Source organism: Chlamydomonas reinhardtii, chromosome 14 (assembly GCF_000002595.2).
Source record: "Chlamydomonas reinhardtii strain CC-503 cw92 mt+ chromosome 14, whole genome shotgun sequence".
In the NCBI taxonomy this organism is placed as follows: Eukaryota; Viridiplantae; Chlorophyta; class Chlorophyceae; order Chlamydomonadales; family Chlamydomonadaceae; genus Chlamydomonas; species Chlamydomonas reinhardtii.
Window position 1 is genome coordinate 38,598 of NC_057017.1, and position 22,464 is coordinate 61,061.

Consider the following 22,464-nt stretch of genomic DNA (forward strand, 5'->3'; position numbering starts at 1 on the left):
CCGCCCCTACCGCCTGCATAACGCACAGCACGGCACGACAGCTACTCATTCCTCGCTCACACCGCCAGGCACAGGCTGAGGCGGTGCTGCCGCAGCAGCGCCACAGGGTCAGTCAGTCGCTCCAGGGTGGGCGCGGGGCCGCCCGCACCGCGCACACGCACCAGCAGGTACCTCTCGCCCTGCGCGGCTGCGAACTGCAGCTCCGGCACAGAGATCTCAAACAGGTCCTTGGCGGCCGCCGCGCTGCTCTTCACCTCCACGTACGTCACACTCTCGTCCGCGTGTGTGATGTACAGGTCGTAGGGCAGGTGGCTCTCGGACTGCCGGTTCACCCACACCACACGCTCGAAGCCGCCGCCGCCGCCGGCAGCCCCGCCACCCGCCTGCGCCCCCGTGGCGGGCTGCTGCCAGGCCCCGGGGCCGCCATGGCTGCCGCCGCCGCCTGCCATCAGCTGCCTCTGCGCCGCCGCCCGGCGCCTGTTGCGCTCCTCCGCCTCAGCCACCAGCGTGCGGAACACCAGCTCCTCGCCCCAGCGCCCGATAGACTGTGGTGTGTGCATGCGGGGCACAGGGGTACGATGCCGGTCTGGATGTCCACACATGTTTCTCTGTACGTGCAGTAGCCGCTGCCGCTCAGAACATAACTTAAATGACATGTGCGGATGCTTAAATCGGGCCCACGTCGCATTTTGTGAGGGTGGCTGTCACCATACTTCGCTAGGCATGCTTCCGTTGGAGTCGCACAAGAGAGACCATGTGCACTTTAGTCTCCTTGTACGTATGTTGTATATTGGCAACCTCAAATGGCGTCAAAGCGCGGTGTTTGCAGTGTTTGAGAAGCATGCCGACTGCGACTGCGGCACCACCGATTAGGCCGTGAACGAAATGTTTGAAGTCTCTACAGTACTGAAATAATTATTGCAGAGTGCCGGTAGCTATTTCAGAGGTCAACTCGAGACCGTGTCGGATTGCTCGTGTTGGGCAGGGCTGAACGCATCCCCCCCGTACGCCAAGCGACATAGCAACTGACTACGCGGTTGTACTAAGCACCCCAAGTGCACTGGCCGGGAGGGCGTATTTGTGTAACCACGTATGCAACTTACAGCCGTTTGACCCTGTTATCAAAATGGCGTCATACCAACCGTGTGATGCGGAAGGCGGGGAACGTGCGGTTCGTGCATTTGCATGCACGAGTAAGGTACATGGATACGGTGTGGCTGTTGTCGCTCCCGGTTGTCACCATGCCAGTCTGCACGACCCAGCCACCGCCACCACGGTGTCAATGCACCCGCACGTGCGCACCTGCATCCTGCGGTCCTCCTCCGTCTCCCCGGTGATGCCCGCCCGCGCCAGCCGCGCCCGCCGCGCCTCCTCGCGCTGCTCCTTACGCGCCCACCAGTCCGACGCGGAGCGCATCTGCGGTTGAGACACGCCAAACTGTGAGCACCAGACCATGACGCAACTGACGCGCAGGAGCAGAACTGGGGAGCCCGCCGCACCACCAGAGGTTTGCCATTTTGCCAACCCTGCTCCGCTTACACACACATACACATACACACACACACAACACACATACACACACACACACACACACACACACACACACACACACACACACACACACACACACACACACACACACACACGCCACTCACCCGCTCTGCCGCCGACCGCTCCTGGCGGTGCGGGTACTGCTGCACCGCACCCGCCACCGCCGCCGCAGGTAAGAGCGGGCCAGATCCAAGGGGCTGCGGCGGCGGAGGCGGCAGCGGCGCCTGAGGGCCTCTGCTGGATACCTGCGCGGCCGCTGCGCCTGCTGCTGCTCCCGCCTCCAGGTTGCGTGCATCGGCACCCGCCTTGTTGCCATCATCGTCCTCTTCATCAACATCGCTGCTGGCGTCACTGCTGCTGCTGCTGTTTGATGTTTCCTCGCTACCGCTGCTCGATCTGCCCTCCTCCTCGCTGCCACTCGAATGCTTTGACTTCACTACACTCTGTTCATGTTCAGCACGCTTAGTTTCACTGTCGCCGCTGCTCTCGTCGCTGCTGCTACTGCTACTGCTATCGCTGCAAGCTCCCTCTCCCTTGATCAAAGTTGCAGCTGCGCTGCCATCCAGCCGCCGCCGCTGAGCCGGTCCCGCTGCCGCTTCCGCGGTATTAGGAGCAGCGCCAACCGCGCCACCGTCCTGCTGCCCCACCTGGCCCGCGGCTCCACCACAAGCCGCCGCTGCGCCACCTGCCGCCAGCCCCTCCAGGGCATCCACTGCCGCCGCGGCGTCACGCCGGCGCTTCTTGGACTCGGACTTGGCGTTGCCAGCACCACCACCTGCAGCCGCATCCTCACAGTGGAGCGCGACTGGTGGTGGTGATGGTGGTGGCGGCATTGGCAGCGGCGGCGGCAGGCGCCACAGGTGACCACGGCTTGCACCCTGCCGCTGCGGACCAGCGCCCAGTTCCAGTGCCGGCAGCGGCGGCACGCCCTGGCGCCTCAGCAGCTGCCGCACTGCATCCTCGCCACCCGCCGCCGCCGCCATCAGCACCGGCAGGAGGCCCGAGGACAGGCCGGGCCAGGGCCGCCCGCCCAGGAACAGCCTGTGCGCACAGCACAGCGCAGGCGGACATGCATGCATGAGGGGAACGAATGCGTCTGTGTGTCTTTCTGCCGCTCAATGCTGACAACGGCTTGCAGTCTTGAACCCCAGCGCCGGACTAGCTCCCTCGCACACACATGAACAAGCCCTCGCACACACTCCCATACCGTACCTGCACATCTGGTCGGTGAGGCCGGCGAAGTCGGAGGCGCCGCCGCCCGCCAGCCGCACATACAGCTGCGCGCCCACCAGCAGGCAGGAGGGCGGCGGCGCCACACGCACCTCCATGCCCGGCAACAGCCCAACGGAGGCGCCGCCAGTGCTGCCGCCCGCGCCGTGCTGGAGCCCCGGCGGCGCACCGCTGGCGGCGGCTGGCGGCGGGGGGCTGAACACCAGACTGGCGGCGAAGTCCGACACCGGAAGCACCCTGGGGAATGGAGAAGATGCCAAGAAGCGGTAACGGTCTTTGTGCGCACGTGGTGGCTGTCAGCCGGAGTCGGCGCAGGGCGAGTCTATCTTGACAAGCCATCGCTGTTGATTCATGCACGGACCAGAGCGATGCATCGCCACGCATCCTCTTTGGCCCCACTCAACCCTTCCCCCTGGCGAGGGCGACGATTCCTGGACCATTGGGACCTATGCGTTGGGCTCGGCGTGTGAACCCCACTCACTTGAAGTCCGGCAGAACCTTGGCAAACGAGGCTGTGGCGCAGCGCGGGTGGGGTGGGGCGCGCAAGCAGCAAGGGGTGCGCAAGTTGCTGTTTGTCGGTGTTGCATTAAGTATTGTTTGTCAGTGTTGCACTAAGTGTTGTTGGGCCAGCTGGTTGAAGACTGACAACTCGTAACCAAAACATACACGTGCATACCTTGCAGCTGCAGGAACTGATCAACTGCGGGCGAGGCCGCCGGCTGTGGTGGCGCCAGTCGCGCCGCCAGCACCGCCTCTGCCGCCGCCACCGCAGTCCGCACCGCCGCCTCCACCTGGGTCCCCGGCTGCGGCGCGGCGGCAGGAGCCAAGTGCACCCTGCGCAGGGAAAACGAGGGGGACGGCGACCGTTAGTCACCGGACAAACTCACGGCCGAGCGTACAAGAGCAGGAGGTCCCATACCACATTGCCCCAACGCCAGGCAGCCACGGCCTGCCCGCCACACACGTTGGCCTCACCTGTACGACACACAGTCCGACAGGCGGGCCGCACCCAGGGCCTCCGCCAGGGCCTCCGCGGCGGGCGGCACCAGCTGCAGCTGCAAATCAGACCGCCCGCCGCCGTCACCTGCCGCCTGACCGCCGCCGCCACCGCCACCGTCACCGCCTGCCACCCCATCACTGTCCCCCTCTTCTCCGGCGTGGCCAGTCCCGGGCAGGACCAGGAAGTCCAGCTGCGGCGGCGGTGACTGCGGCCCAGCACCGCGTCTGCCGCCTCTCGATGCTGCCGATGCTGATGCCGCCGCCGCCGCTGCTGCTGTCGCCGCCACCTGCAGCGCCTCCGCCGCCAGTGGGTCGTCATTGATCAGGACCCACACCTGCTGCGGCGCCACAGTCTTCGCGGGCGGCCCCGTCTGCCGCTGCGGCGGCGCTGCGGCGTCTCCCGCCAGGCTGCGCCAGCATCCCGACGCACAGGGCAGCAGCGGCTCGGTCCACAGCGCCCTCCGCAACGCCGCCAGCTCAGAGCCGCCAGGGCCCAGCCCCGCCGCGCCGGACAGGTGCTGGCGCGCCCAGTGCGACCAGATGCGCAGCGCCCACCGCACCGGCGCCTCCGGAGCAGCCGCCACTGCCGCACCCATATTCCTGGTGGCGGCTGCAGCGGTCGTGGTGGGGGCCCTGGGCCGCGGCTGCTGTAAGGCCAGGGCCGCACACGCCCGTAGGCAGTCCGTGTACTGGCGGGGCGAGGGCTCGAGGGAGATCACACCCCTGGCAGCACCGCCTGCTGCCTGCGCGCCGGCGTGCTGCGCCTGCTGCACCTCCGTGCCAACCGGCTCTTCATTCTTGCTGCTGCTGCTGCTGCTGCTGCTGCTGCTGCTGCTGCTACTGCCGTCATCATCTGAGGTGATGTCCAGGTCAATGACGTTATCATCGTGCGGCTCTGACTTGACCCTGGCAGCGGCAGCGGCAGCGGCGCCAGCCGCGGGGGCCGCGGAGCGAGTCAGGCGCCCGCCATTGGGCTGGAGCCGTTGCTGCTGCTGTTGCTGGGAGTGGGGTTGCTCCTCAGCCACTGAGTCCACTGGTGCTGCACCGGAACTACAGGTGGTCGCCGCCGCAGCCGCCAGACGTGCGAACAGGGCGCCGGCCATGCCGCCCTGCAGCGGGCGCTGGCGGTGTGGCGCAAACGACTGCAGCCACCGGGCGTCCACGACCGGGCGTGTGTCACCGCCGTCATGCGTGTAGTGGGGCGGCAGCACTCGCAGCAGCGGCAGCAGCGCCGCAGCAGTCGCCCCGCCTGCCACCGCCGCCGCCGCCGCTGTCGCCAGCGGCTCCACCACACCCGCGGGGTCGCACCACACCACCTCGCCGGCGCAGTAGAAGCGGCCCGGCAGCTGCCGTGTGCTGCCCAGCCCCTCATCGGCGACACCACCGACATCGGCGGCCGCCGCGCCACTGGACGGTGCGGGAACACCTGCCGGAGCCTGGTGGGGCGCCGCTGTCGGCAGCCATATGAGCGGCTCAGAGCTAAATGCCGCGACCAGCTCAGCCTGCGTCAGGTCTGATCCCGCTCCCGCAAGGTCTGGTGCCGCTGCTGCTGTTGTAGCGGTCGCACTGTGCAAGCCTTCCTCATTGCCGCGTTGACTCGGCCCTCCAGCCACCTCCACTCCAGCCGCCTCCACTCCAGCCTCCGCCTCCGCCTGCTGCTGCTCGGCGCGGCGCAGTGCTGCCTCCAGGGCGCCGTACACGCCGCACATGGCACCCAGGGAGCTCGTGAAGCCACAGCCGCCGCCGCCACCGGCGGACCACTGCCGCAGCAGCGCCAGCAGCCGCCGGCCACTCAGCTCACAGCACACGCCCAGCTGCTGAAGCAGGCGCGTGGCCACGGCGTTAGCGGCCGCTGCTCCGTCGCCCGTCACCAGCTCCTGCCCAGTGCCTGGCTGCCCGGTCTGCGCCCCTCCAGCTGCCACGTACGGCACCAGGTCGCCTAGCACACGGCGCAGCGGCGGCAGCGGCGCAAAGGCGTCCACCGGCCGCCGCAGCACCACAAAGCCCCCGGCCTGCAGCGGCGCCTGCTGCCGCTGTCCCCTGAGCCCCCCGCCTGCCGCCTTCTGCTGCTGCTGCTGCTCGGCCGCGGCCTGCTGCTCCGCCGCGGTGGCCGTGCAGGGTAGCCATGCGGTGAGCTGCAGCGCCGCACCCAGGCGGCTGGGGCCCAGGGCAAGGCTGCTGAGGCCCTGGTGCGGCTGGGGCGGCTGCACCGAGGAGCTGGTGGTGGGGGTGGTAGCGGTGGGGGTGGTAGGTCCGTTGGTGGGGACCTCCGCCGGGAGCAGCTGCAGCCGCATGGCACCGCCCAGACCCGCCGCCTCCCAGTGCGCGGCCATCAGGGACAACAACCTGTGTGGGGGTGACGGCAGGGCGGCGAGCAATGAGTGGAGCCATCGAACCACATCGGGGCGTGACGCAGCGTCTACCTGGACACGTCCCACCAGCTGCCAACAGCGACCCCGCCACAGCCTGACCACCTGGTCTGAGCATACTGCACCCACCACCCCAGCCTCCCACGCACCTGCTGCACGCCTGCACAGCCACATCCGCCTGTCCGCCGCCTGTCCCAGCACCGCCACCCCCTGCTCCCCCCGCTCCCCCTGCTGCAGCCGCCAGCGCCACCAGGCGCTCCAGCGGCGGACACACCCAGTCCCGCAGCCGGCAGGGCAGCGGCACCGCGGCAAGGGCCTCTGGGCTGATCTGCAGCCCCCCTCCGGGAGCCGCCGCCGCCGCCGCCGCCGCATGCTGCAGGGCCTGCTGCAGCTGCTGGCGGGTGCGCACCGCGGTCACCACCGGCTGCGGCCGCGGCAGGGCGGCGGCGCCCAGCTGCCCGAACAGCCAGCGCCACTGCGGCAGCAGCTCTGGGGGCGGCGCGGGCGCGGGCGCATGTGTACGCACAGGGGGGCGGCGTGTGTCAGGCAGCAGTCCGCGCTCGCACGAAGTGGCTTGTGACCCCGAACGAAAGCCCTGCCCATGGCGCATGTACCGGCACATTGTCACTCCGCAACACATCCGTGTCCGCACCCTGGCTCGCACCCCGCCCCTCGCACCCCGCACCTGGGCACAGCCGCAGGTAGTCACCCGACACCAGCGGCCACTGCTCGCCGGACCCCGCAGTTGTCATGGTGCAGTGGATGCCGCTGCTGCCAGCCGCTGCTCCGCCGCGCGGCAGCAGTGCGAGGACGTCGTCCAGGCCCACTGCCGGACCGCCGCCGCCGCCAGCCGCCGCCAGGTAGGCGGCGGGCAGGTACAGCTGCTGTTGACGTGGCGGCAGAGGAGCAGCAGGACTAGTAGCACCGTCGGTCGCCGCCGCTTCTGTTACCCCTGCCTCGGGGTTCTCTTTACGACCTCGCTTGTGCCGGCCGCCTGACTGCGCAGGGTCCGGCTGTGTCGTCGGGGCGCTGTGGGCAGGCGGCGGCGGCGGCGGCCGCAGCTCGCCCCCACGCAGCAGGCGGGCGCCTCCAGCAGCTGTCAGCACCAGGCAGCGCCGCCGCAGCAGCTGCAGCAGCCGATTTCCCAGGTTGCCAGGCGGCCCAGTGCTGCTGCTACTGCTGCTACTGCCGTCGGGCTGTAGCAGCCCTGCCAGAAGCGGCAGCGCGAGGCAGGCTGTGAGCAGGCGGGCTGGCGGGGTGGCTGCCTCCGTGCCGCCGCCCCCACCCCCCACCGCCCCGTCATGCGGCTGTTTCCGCTTCCCGTCCCTCTTGTCCCGCTTGCTGCCCTTCCGCTGCCGGTGCGCCTGCCCGCCCTCCTCCTGCTCCTGCTCCTGTCCGGCGCGCGTGTGTGTATTGTGGGGGCCATGTCCACTGAGGCCGGCGCCGTGCTGCCCCGGTGCCGGCGCGGTGATGAGGGCGGGTGCAGCCAAGCGCAGCACCAGGTCACGTGGGGCCAGGTGGCGCACGCCCAGGTCCTGAGGGGGGGAGGAGGAGGAGGGGGTTGCAGGTGGTACACATGCAGATGTGTTGTTGGGGCCTGGGGGGGGGGGGTTGTACATACCAGCCCAAACTAATCCAAAACCAACGAAAACGGGAGTGCAGGCAGAGGCGTTAGTTGCGAGCGATAATACTTATGGGATGTGGGCCGAGGCGTCGCGGAGCAGCAGGGCGAGCGGGGGGGGGGGTGTTGGCCGCGGGCTGCATGGCTCTGCCGCGCACCTGGGTGACAACCATGCCGCACCCGAGTCCTGGCCACCACACCGCCAGACGCCCCCCCCCCGCAAATGCGCCACAGGGCATCCCCACCCTACCCGCTCCCCACATCCACCACCCACCTGCAGGCAGCTCATGAGCACCGCACGGCGCTGCTGACCCGCCAGCACCTGCCGGGCGGAGGCGGCGGCGGCGGCGGCATCGTCACCCGCTACCGGCACCTCCAGGTCTGGCTCCACCCCCTCCGCCTCCTCCGCCGCCTCCGCCGCCTCCAGCAGCCGCACGTCCAGCACACGTAGGAGCGGCGGCTGCGGCCGAGGTGCGGCTACGGCGGCAGTAACTGCGCTGCCGCCTCGTCCGCCTGCTCCTCCGAACAGCTCCAGCAGCTGCGGCATGTCGGTGGGCAGTCCGCAGCGCTGCAGCAGCCGCACACACTCGGCAGCGGTCGCGGGACTGCCGTGCGCCTCCGCCTGCAGCCCCACGACACCGCCGCCACGCGCACCCGCACCCGCACCCGCACCGGCGGCATCCGTTCCCGACCTGCCCCGGGCGGCAGTGCTGGCGGCTGCGGGCGGCAGCGGGAAGAACACACCGCACCCCGCCGCCGCCCCGCCACCGCTGCCGCCACCGGCGCCATCGCCCAATTCCGCCGCCAGCTGACGAACCAGAGCCAGCCGCTCCTCCTCCTCCTCCACCACCTCTTGTGGCTGGGTCCCGCCAGCAGCAGACACCTCTGCCTGCACCTCTACCGCTACCGCTGCCGCTGCCGGCCCGCCGCACAGCTCTTCCGCTGCGGCCCAGCCCCCGCCCTGCAGCGGCAGCAGGTGCAGTCCACGCAGCTCCCGCAGCAGGGCCGTGCGGGTCAGGTGCGGCTGGCCGGGGCCGGGGCCGTGGGCCCAGTCGTGGCCGCCGCCGCCACCTGGTGCGGGGGTGGCGGTAGCTGTGGCGGTGTGGAGCAGGGCCAGCGCCCGGGCTAGCCAGGCCAGCGACACACGGCCTCCAGCCAGGGCGCCGCCGCGGACCAGCGTCTGCGCATGTTTGCACGTGTGTGCACACAAACAGGGGCGGTAGCAATTATGGTCATGTTGGCTGCTGCCTAGCCAACCATGTCTTGGGAACACTCGACGCTCTGCGCTACCCGCGCCCCCTCCCGTACACACAAACACATACTCAGCTTCCTCCCCTCCATCCCGGCTGCGGATGTCAAACTTCATACTTGAGAGCTGATCACTCCATGACCCCTGGCTAACGGCTCGACCCCCCACCCCTCGTATCCCCACTGCCTCACCTTGACCGCCTCCAGCAGGTGTGTGGGGCCCAGGTCGCGGACCCCCAGCAGCGCCCGCAGAGGCCGGCTGGCGTACAGGCACCTGGGGGTGGGGGTGGGGAGCGAGGTGGGAGGGGAAAGGAGGGGGGCAGTGGGGTGGATGACACATGCAGCGACGTCTCCCCTGACAGGTGGGTGCTGTTCGGCTGCATAGGGAGCACAGTGGCCGCCTGCCCCTGCCGACCCAAACACCGACACCCACAAAACCCACCCAACCCTTGTGCCGCACACGCACCTTGCCTCCGGCGCCACCAGCTTGAGCCCCAGCACCGACAACACACCCGACTGCTGGAGGCGTTGCTGGGGGTGCTGGGGGTGTGGGGGGTGCTGGCTGGCATGTGGCCGCGGCGGCGGCGGCTTTATCTGTTGGCCCCCGCCCACCGGCGAGCCAGGGGCTGCCGCTGCGGGGTCCACGGCCGCCGCCAGCAGTGCCATCAGCTCAGACGCCGCATGCGGCCGGTGGGGCTGCAGGTGGGTGCTGCCTACCTCCCCGCCTGCCACCACCGCCGTCTCGCCGGGTGTGGCCCAGCCGCCGCCCGCCACCGGGATGCAGGGGGCGGCCCGCAGCAGGGCGGCGATACTGGGGGGTGGGTGGGCGGAGTGCAAGGTTGGGAAGGGGGTGGGCGCATCAGCGGAGGAAGCGAATGTGCGGAGTAAGCGCATGTGTGACAGACACGTGCCGCCCCCCTGATCTGCATGAGGCACTTCAGTTACGGTGCGCCCCACCGGTGCGCACGGAGATGAGGTGGGCCCGCAGCTGCATGAGGCATGGGCGGCAGCCGCCAGCCACACCTGGACCTGTGACCTCTGAACCCACACGCACCCCCCGACCTCCCTCCCCTCACCTGTGCGGCAGCCCCGCGAAGAAGCCCTGCGCCTCGCCCTCCAGCGGCACACAGCGCAGCCACTGGTCCGTCCAGAACAGACAGGAGGCGGCGGTGGGGGTGGAGGAGGCCGTTGAGGTGGAGGAGGCCGTTGAGGTGGAGGTCGCGGGCGGCGGCAGTGACCTGAAGACGTCCAGAGCCCTGCGTAGCACCGGGGCCGGGGTTACAAGGACAGGGTCGTGGGGGCAAGGTAAGAGCAGCGGGTGGGGTGAGAGGAAGGGAGGGAGACGGGGTGGGGGGACATGATCTCCTGTGCTGCAATGTGCCTGTGCGGTGCGAGAGCCGGACATGCTTGGCTAGGGGTGGACTTTGGTCCTACCGCTACTGGCCCACATCCTCACGCCCGAACATCTCCCTCCCACACACTGAGCACGGTTAGGTGCTAGCGCCCCCTCTCTCCCCACACACACACACCTGAGGAACAGCCCCGGCAGCTGCTGCCGGAGCTCCTGGTTCCAGGGGCTGTCCGCGTCCAGCGCCTCGCGACTGGAGGGCAGCACCCAGTCGGCCTGAGGGAGGGGGGGTAGCAGGAAGCCGTGCATGACGGCAATGGTGAAGGGGGCTGTGATGGGGGAGGCATGCGGCCGTTGAGAAATGGAAAGGAAGCCAGTGGAGCACCTGGTACCGCCCCGGGTGGCATGGGCTGGGTTGGTGAACTTACGGTGCGGTCAAGGTGGGAGAGGGTTGGGTGCAAGTGTGGAGGCCGGCCGGTGTCACCGCTTCCGCTTCCAGCCTCGCCATAGCCACCATCCATTTCCCCCACTGCCCCCGATTCCCCCAGTTCACACATGTGCCCCCACGAGTTACCCCCCCGCCCCCCCCCCCACACACACACACACACACGCACACACATGCCCTGGGAGGGAGTGGCCCTCACCTGCACCACGAACCTCAGGCCGTACCCGCGCAGCGGCAGGAACGCAAACACGGGCTGCTGCGGCGGCCGCCCGCCCTCGCGCCAGTGCGGAGCCGCCAGCGGCGGCGGCGGCGGCCCACCTGACCGTACTGCCGCCGACTCCTCCGCCGCCACAGGGGGTCCCAGGCAGAAGGCCAGCGACACACGGGTCTGGGCGACCACCACCCCCGCCCGCGACGTCTGCGGCTGCAATGCCGACGTCACCACCGCCCACCTGCAACACACACACATACATACACGCATACACACGCAGACGCCGACGCACATGCAAACACACGTTCACAACACTGAGGCTTGCTGCTTGGAGTGCGAGTGACTTGGCGCGGTACACGGAAAAGGAGGTCAACGCACAAACGGCCGCGCATGTGAGACACAAGTGCACCGTGCCACCCCCGCCCCCGCCTCGCCCCCCCCCCCCCCCGCCTCGCCTCCTCCCCCCGCCTCCCTCCCGTCACGCACGTGCTGATGGCAGTGGAGGCACCGGCCACGTCCACAGCCGCCTCCTCCTGAACAAGGCCCGGACCCGTCAACGCCCCGCCCGCCGCTACCGTGGCTGCTGCCCCTGCCGCCGGCTCTGCCACTGCCACTGCCGCCAGCTGCCGCCTCAGCACTGCAGTGCGCACCACCAGCTGCAGCAGGTGCGGCGAGCCCGCCACCGCCCGCCGCTCCATCTCCAACACACGGGCCACACACGGCCCCGACCCCGATCCTGACGGACCGACTTCGCCAGCGGGACCGACTGCACCCGCCCCGCCCGCCCCGCCCAGCTGCTGCTGCTGCGGCTGCCCCCAGGTCTCGTCCCGCACCACCAGGCGCCTCAGCCGCTGCAGGAACAGCAGCAGGGTGGGCGACAGGTCCGCAAACCGCCGCCGCAGCACCTCGCCCCGCTCGCCGCCGCCCAGGCCGCCGGCATCACCCGCGGCTGCCATCTCCCCTCCTCCGCCTCCACCTCCACCTCCTGCCGCCGCTGGGTCCATGTCCGGCCTCAGCGGCAGTACAATGGCAGTGCCGTACACCGGGAAGGGGCAAGTGCTGGGGGCGGAGCCGGACCCGGGCCCGGAGCCGTCACTGGGCGGTGGAGGTGACGGCGGCGGCGGGGGCGGCAGGGGGCAGCCCATGCGCCGCAGGGCCGCCACCGCCGCACAGCCCTCCTCCGAGGCGGCAGTAGCAGCGGCAGCGGCAGCGGCAGTAGCAGGCGGCGGCAGGGGGCACCAGTCGGGCAGGCAGTAGCCGAGGCAGCCGTGGCGGCGCAGGTCGAAACCCACGTGGAAGTTGCGCGAGTGGACCTGGCGGGTGGGGGATGGGGGAGGGGGTGGTCATCCATGGGTTTAGGGTCCCGGAAACTAGTGTGTCGGAATGGGGGAGTGCCCCCCCCCCCCCAATCCCATACCGAAAACTGTTGTAATTTTATACACCCTAGCAAACACCGGTGGGTCACGCTGCATCGCCCGCCCGCCCGGCCACGCACCTGCCCCAACCAAACTTTCACCCCGGTGGCCCCGGGTGGTGACCTCCTAAGCACATAGGGTGATTGGTGTGGGTTTTAGCCCTTTTTGCGCCATCGCACGCGACTGGTGCATTTTGGCGCATCTTGTTGCGTCTTCTTGTGACGGAAGGCCCGCGTATCTTCCTTGATATAATCATTTACATTCTAAAAGTAATTTAGAGCCGTCGTTGTGCTCTGTGAGCTCAAAAGCAACTACATGCTCATGTCCGCCAGCATCCCGACAGCGAGTTTCCCAAAGGTTGTGCTAACTCCTAAAGACGTGCGTACATACTCATTTGTATGAAGTATAAGAATTATTAAGGCGACTAGTGCGTGCTATGCTTGAGTTGGGCTGACAAAGATGAACCCGGAATCGTGTCAAAAATTACCCTGGGTGATCGGCATGCGTCTGGGCCCAAATCTGACCCGACAGGCTCATAGGGTATGGCAAGAATATCTTAAGTCCAGGAGGACAGCCCCTAACTCCGAGAACCCAGTGAGAACGGGCGGCTGTATAAATTACCCCCTGTATAAAATTACAACAGGTCACCTGTAGCACGGCAAGAAGTAGACACACAGCCGCCACGGCAGAGTGGGTAGGAGGGGTACATGGGAGCGGCAAAGGAGGAGAGCAGCCGACACGTCCTCGCCATGTTCCCCCCGCCACACACACCCGCACCCACGCCCGCCACACACACCCTGGTCCTCGTCCGGGTCTTGGTTTGGTTGTGGTGAGTGAAGCACCCCCCTCTCCCTCAACACTCACCTGCGGCGCGGCGCTGACTCGGAACACGGATTTGAAGCCGATGCCCTTCTGGCCGATGTAGCCACCGCCGCCGCCGCCGCCGCCGCCGCCCGCCCCGCCCCCCACCGCCTTGGTGCTGGCGCCCACGTCGCACAGCGCCCTCAGGTGCGCGGCGCTGAAGCCCAGCTCGTTGTTGGCGGCGGTGATGTGGCCGCGGCCCAGCACGAACTCCAGGCAGGGCGTCACACCGGCCGGGTAGGCGTTGTCGTCAGCGTTCTGTGGGGAGGCGTGTGTGTGCAAGGGGAAGAGGGGGAGAGGGTTACGGACGTGTTGGAATGAAGGGACTTGCCTCGCACCTGGCACATGGCACGGCCGTTGATATCCTTGCCCCCCACCTACCTGCACCAGCTCCATGACAAAGTGGCTGTCACTGCCGTACAGCTCCGCCGCCAGCCGCTGCAGCGCCCGGCCCGTGCGCGCCGCCAGCCGCCCACTCAGCTCGCCCGCCTCGCCGCCCAGCGCCAGCCCCAGCCCAAACTCCTCGCGGCGTATGGCCTCCACCAGCGCCCGACACTCGGACTCGGGCGGCGGCGGCGGCACTGAAGCCACAACCGCCTCAGGCGCCGGTGCCGCTGCCGCTGTGGCAGGGCTACCAGGGCCAGGGGCAGGGGCAGGGGCAGCGGGTGGGGCCGCGGCTGCCGCGGTGGCGCCTGGTACAGGCGCGGGCGCGGCCACTGCGTCCGGGCGGCCGCCCTGGCCCTGCTCTGTGGTTGGCACTGCCGGCGGTGTGCAGCCGGGTGTGACACCGACTAACGCCGGCTGCGCTGCCCCTACACTGGTGGCGGCAGTGGAGGCGGCCGTGGCAGCAGTGGCGGCAGCTGCCGCCACTGATCCTTGCACCCGCTGAACCCCCCCTGCAGCCCCTGCCTCCTCCTCCTCGCCCTCCCCCTCCTCCTCCTCCTCCGCGCTGTGCCTGCTGCTCCAGTCCTCCCGCCAGGCCGTCACCCCCAGGCTGAAGCCCAGGTGGTGCAGACAGCTCAGCACGCACTGGGCGCCACCGCCGCCGCCGCCAGCAGGAGAAGACACAGCCAGAGCGGCCGCCTGTGAGCGTAGAGGAGGCGGAGGACGCGGAGGGGGGGGCTATATGAATGGGCGGGCACAACGGGCACCGACACGACATGGCGCAAGTATATCCCTGCCGACTGCAGCAGTGCCGGGGGCGGCAGTGTGCTCATACATGCAGCACCACCTGTGACAGCAACCCCCCCCCACCTCGCAGTACTTCTCTCCCCCCACCTGCCGCAGGAGGGCCGCATGCAGAGCCGCACTGCCGGCACCATACCCCACACCCGCGCCGCCGCCGCCGCCGCCAGCGGCCATACCAGCGGCCTGCCCGCCCGCGGCTCCCCCTTGCCCCGCGACTGCGCCGCTCAGTGCCGCGGCCAGTGCCGGCAGCAGCACCGCCTCCGCCAGCGGCGCCAGCAGCGGCAGCGGCAGGTGCGGCAGCGCGGACAGGACCAGCCGGCAGGCGGCAGCGGCACCGGGGCTGTCCACACCACCACCTCCACCTCCACCTCCACCTCCTCCGCCAGCTCCACCTCCACCTCCACCTCCACCAGCTCCTGCCGGGTGCCGCCCCAGGGGTGCAGCTACCACCAGCGGGCCCACCTCGCCGGCCAGCTCGGACCTGTAGGCCGTGGACGCAGGGGCGGCAGCAGAGGCAGAGGCGCCAGGAGGCCTTGAGCCGCCGCACGTGATGAATCGAACAATGCGGGTCGCCGACACCACCACCACCCCTCCTGCAGCCCTGCAGCCCCCGCCGCCGCCGCTTACCTGCCGGCCGCCTGCGCCGCCACATCCGCCAGTGCGCCGCCCAGCGCCGCCGCCACGCCGCCGCAGGGGCAGCCCGCCAGCCCGCCGCAGCCCGCCACCAGCGCCAGCAGCGCCGCCGCCAGCCCGCGCCCGTCGCGCGCCACCGCCCGAGCCACCACGTGCGCTGCGGGCCCGGCGGCGGGCGGCGGCGGCGGCAGTTTGACCAGCCGCCCGCCCGCCGCCAGCTCCAACAGGGGCCCACCCACGGGCGGCTGCGGCAGCTCCATCACCGCCACGCCTGCACAGCCGCAGCCACACACACACACACACACACATACACACACACATGCACATACACCCGCATTCACGGACACGTGCGCAAGAAGGAAGGTGCCAATCCAGGAGCTGCCTCCCCCATGAATACATGCATGCTGCTCCTGCAATCACCATGCCAGTGCTAACTTGCAGACACATTAAAAACATCCACCCCCACCCGCCCCCCCCCTCGGCCCCACCCGCCGCCGCCGCCTCCTCCCGCAGGAAGGCCTCCAGCGGCCCCAGCTGCGGCTCAAACACCGCGCCCCAGCAGGTGGCCAGCCGCAGGTCGCACAGCGCAGGAGCCGCACGCAGAGCCGCCAGCGCCGCCGCCCGGCCCACCACACCCAGCGCGCCCACACGAGCGTCGCCGCCGCCAGTGCCTCTTGTACCGCTGATAGTGCCGTTGCTGTTGGTGTTGTCACCGCCGCCGTCAGCAGCCAGCAGCAGCTGCGCTGCCGGCGGCGCCAGTGCCAGTGCCACGGCGCTGTGCCAGCCCGGCGGCGGCGCCGTGTGGCTGGCCGCCGCCAGCGCCACCAGCCGCGCCGCCGGGCCGTGGCCCAGACACTCCACCGCCGCCACACCAAAGTGCCGGCACAGCGCCGCACTCACCGCCGCCACAACACCCGGCCCGCCGCCACCACTCTCGCGGCTACCACTGCCGTCGCCGCCGCCGCCGCCAGCGCTGTCTGGCCCCGGCCCCGCCGCCGACCCAGCTGCCGCCGCCGCCAGCCGCCAGCTCCTCATCACCTCCGCCACCAGCCCCAGCACCACGTGCAGCGGCGCCGCCGCCGGCCCCTCCGCGTCGCCCGCCAGCGCCGCCGCCAGCTCCGGCTCCCCCGCCACCTCCAGCGCACTCAGCAACGAGCCGCCCAGACCCAGGGCGCAGTACACACCCGCAGCCGCCGCAGCCGTGTGAGTGTTGTTGTGCGGCGGTACCAGCGGCGGCGGCAGAAGCTGCGCCGCCAGCCGCGCCGCCACCTGCTGCTCCAGTGCCGCTAGGGCTGACAGGGAGTAGCCGCCGCGTAGCTGCAGCACCGCGGACCGCAGGGCCTCCAGCGTGGCGGCTGCGAGGTGTGAGGTGTGGGGAGATGGGGTTGGGTTTGCGGTTCGGGGCGGGGAAGGTGATGGGGTGGAGCGAGAGTTTGGGCAGTGTGGACGATGGGGAGTGGGCAGTAGTATGGTTGCGCAATGCGATACTTCTTCCCTCTCACGCGTCCCTCGCGCACCTGAGGGGCCCGAAGGAGGCGGGGCCGGGAGCTGCACAACCGCAGCTGGGGTGGCGGTGGCGGTGGCGGTAGCAGGGGCGGGTTCGGAGGGCGGTGCGGCCGCGGCCTCCCCAGTGGGCTGCGGCTGCTGCTGGTGCCGTGCCGCCGCCGCTGCCGCCGCCGCCGTCGCCGCTGCCGCTGCGGGCCGCGGCCCCCGCTGCAGTAGGAAGTCCACGAATGTGGCCAGTGCCTGCAGCCTGTGTGGGCGACGTGGCGGGTCGTGGCGGCATTGGAGGAGGAGGAGCAGGAGGAGCAGGAGGAGGAGGGGCAGAAGGATAGACGCGTAGGCCACCATGGGGACACACACACACACACACACACACACACACACACACATATACACACACACACGTCCGTTCGCCACCAGTGCCCCCAGCTCACTTCTGTATGGGGAAGTGTGCACCCCGCTTGACAGCCGCGTCCGGCGCCTCCTCCAGCTCCCCGCCGCCGCCTCCGCCGCCTCCGAACAGGCCTGCACGCAGTCGGGACAGCGCCGCCGCACTCCAGCCGGCGGGCGGCCGCGCCGCCGTCAGCGCCGCCTCCACAGCCCCCAGCGAGCGCACCACGCCGCGCACAGCTGCGGGCAGCAAGAGCAGGCGCCACCGGTGCCGGCGTCATGCCGCTCAGCAGCTGGTCTTGGAAGCCGCGGTGGGTAAGGACGGTTATCGACTGAGGCACACGACGGTTGAGAAAGCACACGGCGACAGGACCAAAGCGCTAGGCCATGCGAACCTCCTCACCGGCCGTCGTGATGCCCTCCTCCGCCTCCGCCTCCTCCTCCGCGGGGCCCACACCCGCGCCCGCGGCCCGCCTGGCCCCGCCGCCGCGGCCGCCGCCGCCGCGGCCCGCCGCGGCCTTGGGCGCCCTCGCCCCGACCGCCGCCGCCCGCAGTGCCGCCCGCTGCGCCGGCCCCCGTACATACGGCTCGTCCGCGCCCTCCGAGTCACTGCTGCTACTGCTGCTACTGCCGGAAACAGACCGGCCACCGCCGCCGCCTCTACCTCCACCTCCACCACCACCTGCCGCCGCATTCTCCTCCTGCTCCTGCCCCTGCGCCTGCCCCTGCGCCTGTGCCCTCAGCGCCGCCGCCTGCGCCCCGCTGACCGCCAGCTGCCCGCGCATGGCCGCGTGCGCCGCCCGCACCAGCGCCAGCAGCAGCGCGTTGCGGGCGGCGGCGCGGCCCAGACCCGACAGCCGCCGGCGAACCGCAGCGGGCGAGTAGCGGGCCAGCTGGGCTGCCAGCTGCGGCGTGTGCATGTGCGTGGTGGTGGGGGGGAGCAGGTGGCGGAGAGTGGTGGGGTGGCGTGTGGGGTTGAGTGTGGGGTTGGGGAGGAGGCAGGTGAGCAAGGTTGGGGCAGTCGTGATGCGGAGAGGTGGGGTTGTCAGGAAAGGGTAAAGCGGACCTATCCAGCGGAGACGCAACGGGCCTAGTCAGGCGGCCAGGGGCGCCACCCCTTGGATAACCGAGAGCACTCGCGCGACAGCGCCCCCCCACCCCGCCCCCCCACCCCCATCCTATATGCATGCAGTCGCAGCCGCACACGCCGTTACCTTGGCGGAGGCCTTGTTGCCACTGTTCTTGCCGCCGCCGCCGCCGTCACCGGTGTTTGCAGCTGCCAGCGCGGCGGCGGCGGCTGCTCGTGCGGCCTCGGCCTGCGCCTGTAGGACCGGGGCTGTGCACCGGGGCCAGAGACACACACACACACACACACACACGCACAACTTCAGGCAACATCCTTGAACCGTCGCTTTGCTGCATCGCATACACTGCACGTGCGCTACGTTTTCCTTGTGCTCCCTAACACACAGTGGTGGCAGTCAAGTCTATTCTCATGAACCCATGCAGACACGCGCACACACTATGCATCCCCCTCTCGAGCTACTGTCCTGTAACACGTCCCTCCCCTCCCTCCCCTCCCTCCCCTCCCTCCCCTCCCTCCCCTCCCTCCCCTCCCTCCCCTCCCTCCCCTCCATCGCCCCCTCCTACCCGCGAACCCGTCCAGCAGCAGTCCCACCACCGCCCCGTAGAAGCCGGGCGCGGGCCGCGGCTGCACACGGCCGCCGCCCAGCGCCTGGCGCAGAGTGCGGTTGAAGCAGGCCTGGGGGGCGGGGGGAAGGGGGGGGCGACAGTGGGAGAGGAGGCGTGGGGGCGTAGGGAGCTGCGAGGTTGGGGCAGTGGGGACAGACGAGCGCAGCGGGGACAAGATACACGGGTGCACGGCGGGAGGGAGCGGGAAAACCCAGAGGGTAGGCGGCGCATCAAGGACCCCCCCCCTCCGGGGTGCCCCACCTGCAGCTGCTCCTCACTGAAGTCAGGTGGCAGCCCGTGGGCCTGTTGGGGGTGGGGCGAGGGGCGAGGTGTGTTAAGGAGCACAAGGAAAACGTTGCGCAAAGACAGTGTATGCGATGCAGCAAGGTGTGTGTGTGTGTGTGTGTGTGTGTGTGTGTGTGTCGTGCGGTGTGGGCGGCGGGCAAGGCAGGCCGCACATTAGGGCGTGTGTCCGTGGGTGCTGGGCAAAGGCTATAGTGCCACTGGCCTCAAGGCACGCGGCCGCATGCACTGGCCCCGCACTGTCACCCCACACCGCCCCGGCATCACTCCTCCACCTCACCTCCGCCAGCGCCGCACGAACGCGCCCGCCCGCCTCCATGCCGCCGCGCTCAGACAGCGTCGCCAGCCCCGCAGGAAGGCCCCAATCCTCCGCCGCATCACGGCCGCCCGCCGCCGCCTCCCGTCGCCTCCCGCCCGCCGCCGCCGCCGCCGCCCCGCTGCCCTTCCGCCGCCTCATTCGGCCTGCACCGCGCTGCCGCTGCTTCCCCTGCGCGCCATCACCTAAGCTGCTGCTGCTACTGCCGCTGCTGTCGCTGCTACCGCTGGAAGAGCCGCTGGAGCTGCTACTGCTGCTGTCGCCGTCTGAGGACTCGTTCTCACTGCTGGCGCCTGCAGCACCCTCGTCCTCGCCGCTGCTACTGCCAGCTGCTGACTCCTCCTCCGCCTCCTCCGCCTCCGCCTCCGCCGCCTGGCGCCCGGCCCGCAGCGCCTCCAGCGCCAGCGCGCCCCGCTGCCGCGCCGCCGCCGCCGCCTGCTGCCGCTCGGCTGCGGAGCGCTGTGCCGCCGGACCGCCGCCGGGGAGGAACAGGTCCTGCGGTGGGTCGGATACGGTCACAGTGGGTTGCTGCAGCAGCAGGTGGGCGCACTGGGAGGGGAGTTGCAGGGGCTGGGCACCTGAGCACGCCTACCCGCCTGCGGCCCCGCTCACACTCCTGGCGGCACAGCCCGCCGCCCGATCAGCCCCTCCAGCCCCAGTGCATCAGTCCCACACTGCACACACATACACGGTGTTTTGCCCCCGCCCCCCTTGGTATCAACTTCGTCTGCAGTCTTCAGTGCATCCTGTACCGCTTGTCCAAACATCCTTGCACCACCCCCACCCCCGCACACAAACCCATACACACACACACACACACACACACACACACACTCACACACACACACACACACACACACACACGCACACCTTGAGCTGGCGGCGGCTGAGTGCGGCCTGCTGCTGCGGCGACAGGAAGTCGTAGTGCCGGGACTGGGGCGGCGGGGGCAGCTGGGGCGGCGGGGGTGAGGGAACAGCGGCGGCAGCACCTGCTGCTACAGCCGCCCCCTGCCCCTTCTGCTGCGCCTGTTGGTGCTGCTGCGCCCGGGCCAGCGCCTTGCGCTGCTTGCGGCTCAGCTGGCGCTCCTCCCCCGCCGGCCCGCCCTGACCCTGCTGTAGCTGCGTGCCAGCCACTGCTACTGCCAGTGCTGCAGCTGCTGCCCCATCGCTGCCGCCCTCTCCGCCCAGCAGCATTGCAGTGCCGCCGCCCGCCGCCACGCCGCCGCCTGCCGCCGCCTGCTGCTCCGCCCCCACCGCCGCCGCCGCCACCTCCACATACAGCAGCAGGTCGTTCACGAGCACACCCAGCCGCCAGGGCAGTGGGCACTCCTGGTGCTGCTGCCGGTACTGTTGCTGCTGGTACTGCTGGTGCTGGTGCTGCTGGTGCTGGTGTTGCGCCTCCGCCACCGCTGCCACCTCCGTCAACACATCCCAGCACAGCTCCGCCCCGGCCCAGCTGGCCACGCCCGCCGCCGCCGCCGCCCGAAGCTCCGCCGCCGCCGCCCAGCGCGACACCACCAGCCGCCGCACCGCCGCCGCCACGTCAGCGGCCGTCACAGGGCAGGGATCGGCGCCTGGCGGCGGTGGCAATGCAGCCGCACCCGCATCGCCCCCGTAGTTCCCGCCTGCATAGACCGCAGTGGCAGTGCCCCTTATCATTGCTTATAAAGTCACCTCAATCAGCCAGGCCTTTACCACCCTCCGTCTGCAGTCTTCAGGGCATCCTGCACCGCTTTTCAAAACATCCTCCCCCCCCCCGAAACATAAGCATCCCGAACTCCATTGCCCCGCCCCTCCGCCCCTCCGCCCACCTGCCGGCCACCACTGCTGCTGCTGCTGCTGCTGTTGCTGCCGCCGCCACATCTCCTCCTGTGCCGGCGGCAGGGACGCGAAGAACGTCCTCCGCACCACGGGGTGCGCTGTGAGCGGCCCCAGGCGCAGCTCTCCAAAGGCCTCCACGCCCTCGGACGCACACACGTGCCGCTCCAGCTCCCACAGGGTCACCACACACCTGCACGTGTCCAGGAAGCAGGCCGCGGCTGAGGTGGTGGCAGAGCGCATGCCTCCCTGACAAGGCCATGTGCCCCCTCCCTGCCAACCGCCCCTACACTCCCAGTCGCCCTCGTCCCTCGTCCCCTCCACAAGCCACCCCCACCCCCACCTGGCCGCGCAGTAGGCCTCCATGGTCGCCCCCACCCGGCGGTCCAGCTGCCTCAGTCGCTGGAGGCTGGGCGGCGGCTCCAGCGGCGGCCGCAGCTCCTCCACACCCTGCCCGCCCAGCCAGTAGCGCACGCCCGCACACACGGCCTCGTAGGACACGTGCGCGGCGGCGGCGCTGCCTGTCCCGCCACCGCCCGGGATTCCCGCCGCGGCGGCCGCTGCAGCCGCGGCCCTATGCGCCAGCTCCGTCCACACCATGTCCGCCACCTCCTCCACCGCCGCCGCCGTCACCACCGCCGTCACCAGGAGCGGCTGCTGCCCCTGCTGCTGAGACCGTGCGACCCGCGGCCGCCCCGGCGTGCCTACTGCAGCGGCTGAGGGGCAGGCTGCCAGCAGCTGCTCCAGGGAGGTGAAGGGGCCGGCCAGCTCGGGCAGCAGCGGTGCGCCGTACGCGTCGTACCAGGCCGCGGGCAGGGCGCTGGGGGCCAGGCCGCCGGGGTGCAGCAGCAGCACCCGGCGGAGGCGGCGCAGCATGTCCGGGTGGACCGCCGCTGGCGCGCCCGTCCCGCCCGCCGCACCCAGCGATGCAGCAGTAGCATGCCGCCGCTCACGCGGCCAGCCCTGCATCGGGCTGGCTTTTCCCGCTACCGCGCCGCGCCGCTGCTCAAATCGTTACGTGCACCAATGGCTTGCGACATGCTATACTTGGTGTTATATACTATATTTCTTTACGATGGCTGTAGCTTACTGCATCGCGGTACAAAACACGTTACAGAGAGGCTGCAAGATTATATTTCTAGTCCGTGAGGCCTCATATCGGTGCAACCAACTGTGCATAGTAAGCTTGTTGCCCTTTGAAAGGTTTCTAATATGACGTAGGGTCAATATCTCGCGGCATGTCAAAACCCCATTCCCCCATCGCTGTGACCGGCCGACTGCCGACTAGTTGGACCCGTCTATCCCTTATATCCATATTGTACA

The 22,464-nt window shown here is 69.9% G+C and overlaps 1 protein-coding gene across 1 annotated transcript; it reads right to left on the minus strand.

Annotated features, from left to right (window-relative positions):
• Positions 1 to 2: 2 nt before the first annotated feature.
• Positions 3 to 22,338, minus strand: CHLRE_14g608150v5 (uncharacterized protein). Its single transcript, XM_043069919.1, has 31 exons — positions 21,485 to 22,338; positions 21,135 to 21,334; positions 20,194 to 20,948; positions 19,288 to 19,818; positions 18,966 to 19,007; positions 18,663 to 18,774; positions 18,227 to 18,348; positions 17,416 to 17,917; positions 17,057 to 17,252; positions 16,637 to 16,872; positions 15,608 to 16,474; positions 15,114 to 15,390; positions 14,577 to 14,967; positions 13,680 to 14,381; positions 13,302 to 13,556; positions 11,509 to 12,335; positions 11,011 to 11,263; positions 10,548 to 10,642; positions 10,095 to 10,274; positions 9,485 to 9,829; positions 9,211 to 9,292; positions 8,045 to 8,950; positions 6,835 to 7,684; positions 6,299 to 6,638; positions 3,757 to 6,126; positions 3,458 to 3,615; positions 3,263 to 3,293; positions 2,764 to 3,018; positions 1,656 to 2,592; positions 1,303 to 1,416; positions 3 to 545 (listed from the first exon to the last, which is right to left on the minus strand). Exons 1-31 carry the CDS (start codon positions 22,108 to 22,110, stop codon positions 57 to 59), a joined length of 14,046 nt encoding a protein of 4,681 aa, XP_042916592.1. The 5' UTR covers positions 22,111 to 22,338; the 3' UTR covers positions 3 to 56.
• Between the last annotated feature and the right edge of the window lie 126 nt (positions 22,339 to 22,464).

Bases quoted from the DNA above. Each gene is read 5' to 3' on its own strand.
- CHLRE_14g608150v5 (XM_043069919.1), bottom strand. From the start codon at position 22,110: ATGCAGGGCTGGCCGCGTGAGCGGCGGCATGCTACTGCTGCATCGCTG. The intron at 14,968-15,113 runs GTAAGCGGCGGC...CACGGCCTACAG, and splicing joins GCGGCGCAGGCGGCCGGCAG to GTCCGAGCTGGCCGGCGAGG. The intron at 6,127-6,298 runs GTGCGTGGGAGG...ACCCCCACACAG, and splicing joins GCTGTGCAGGCGTGCAGCAG to GTTGTTGTCCCTGATGGCCG.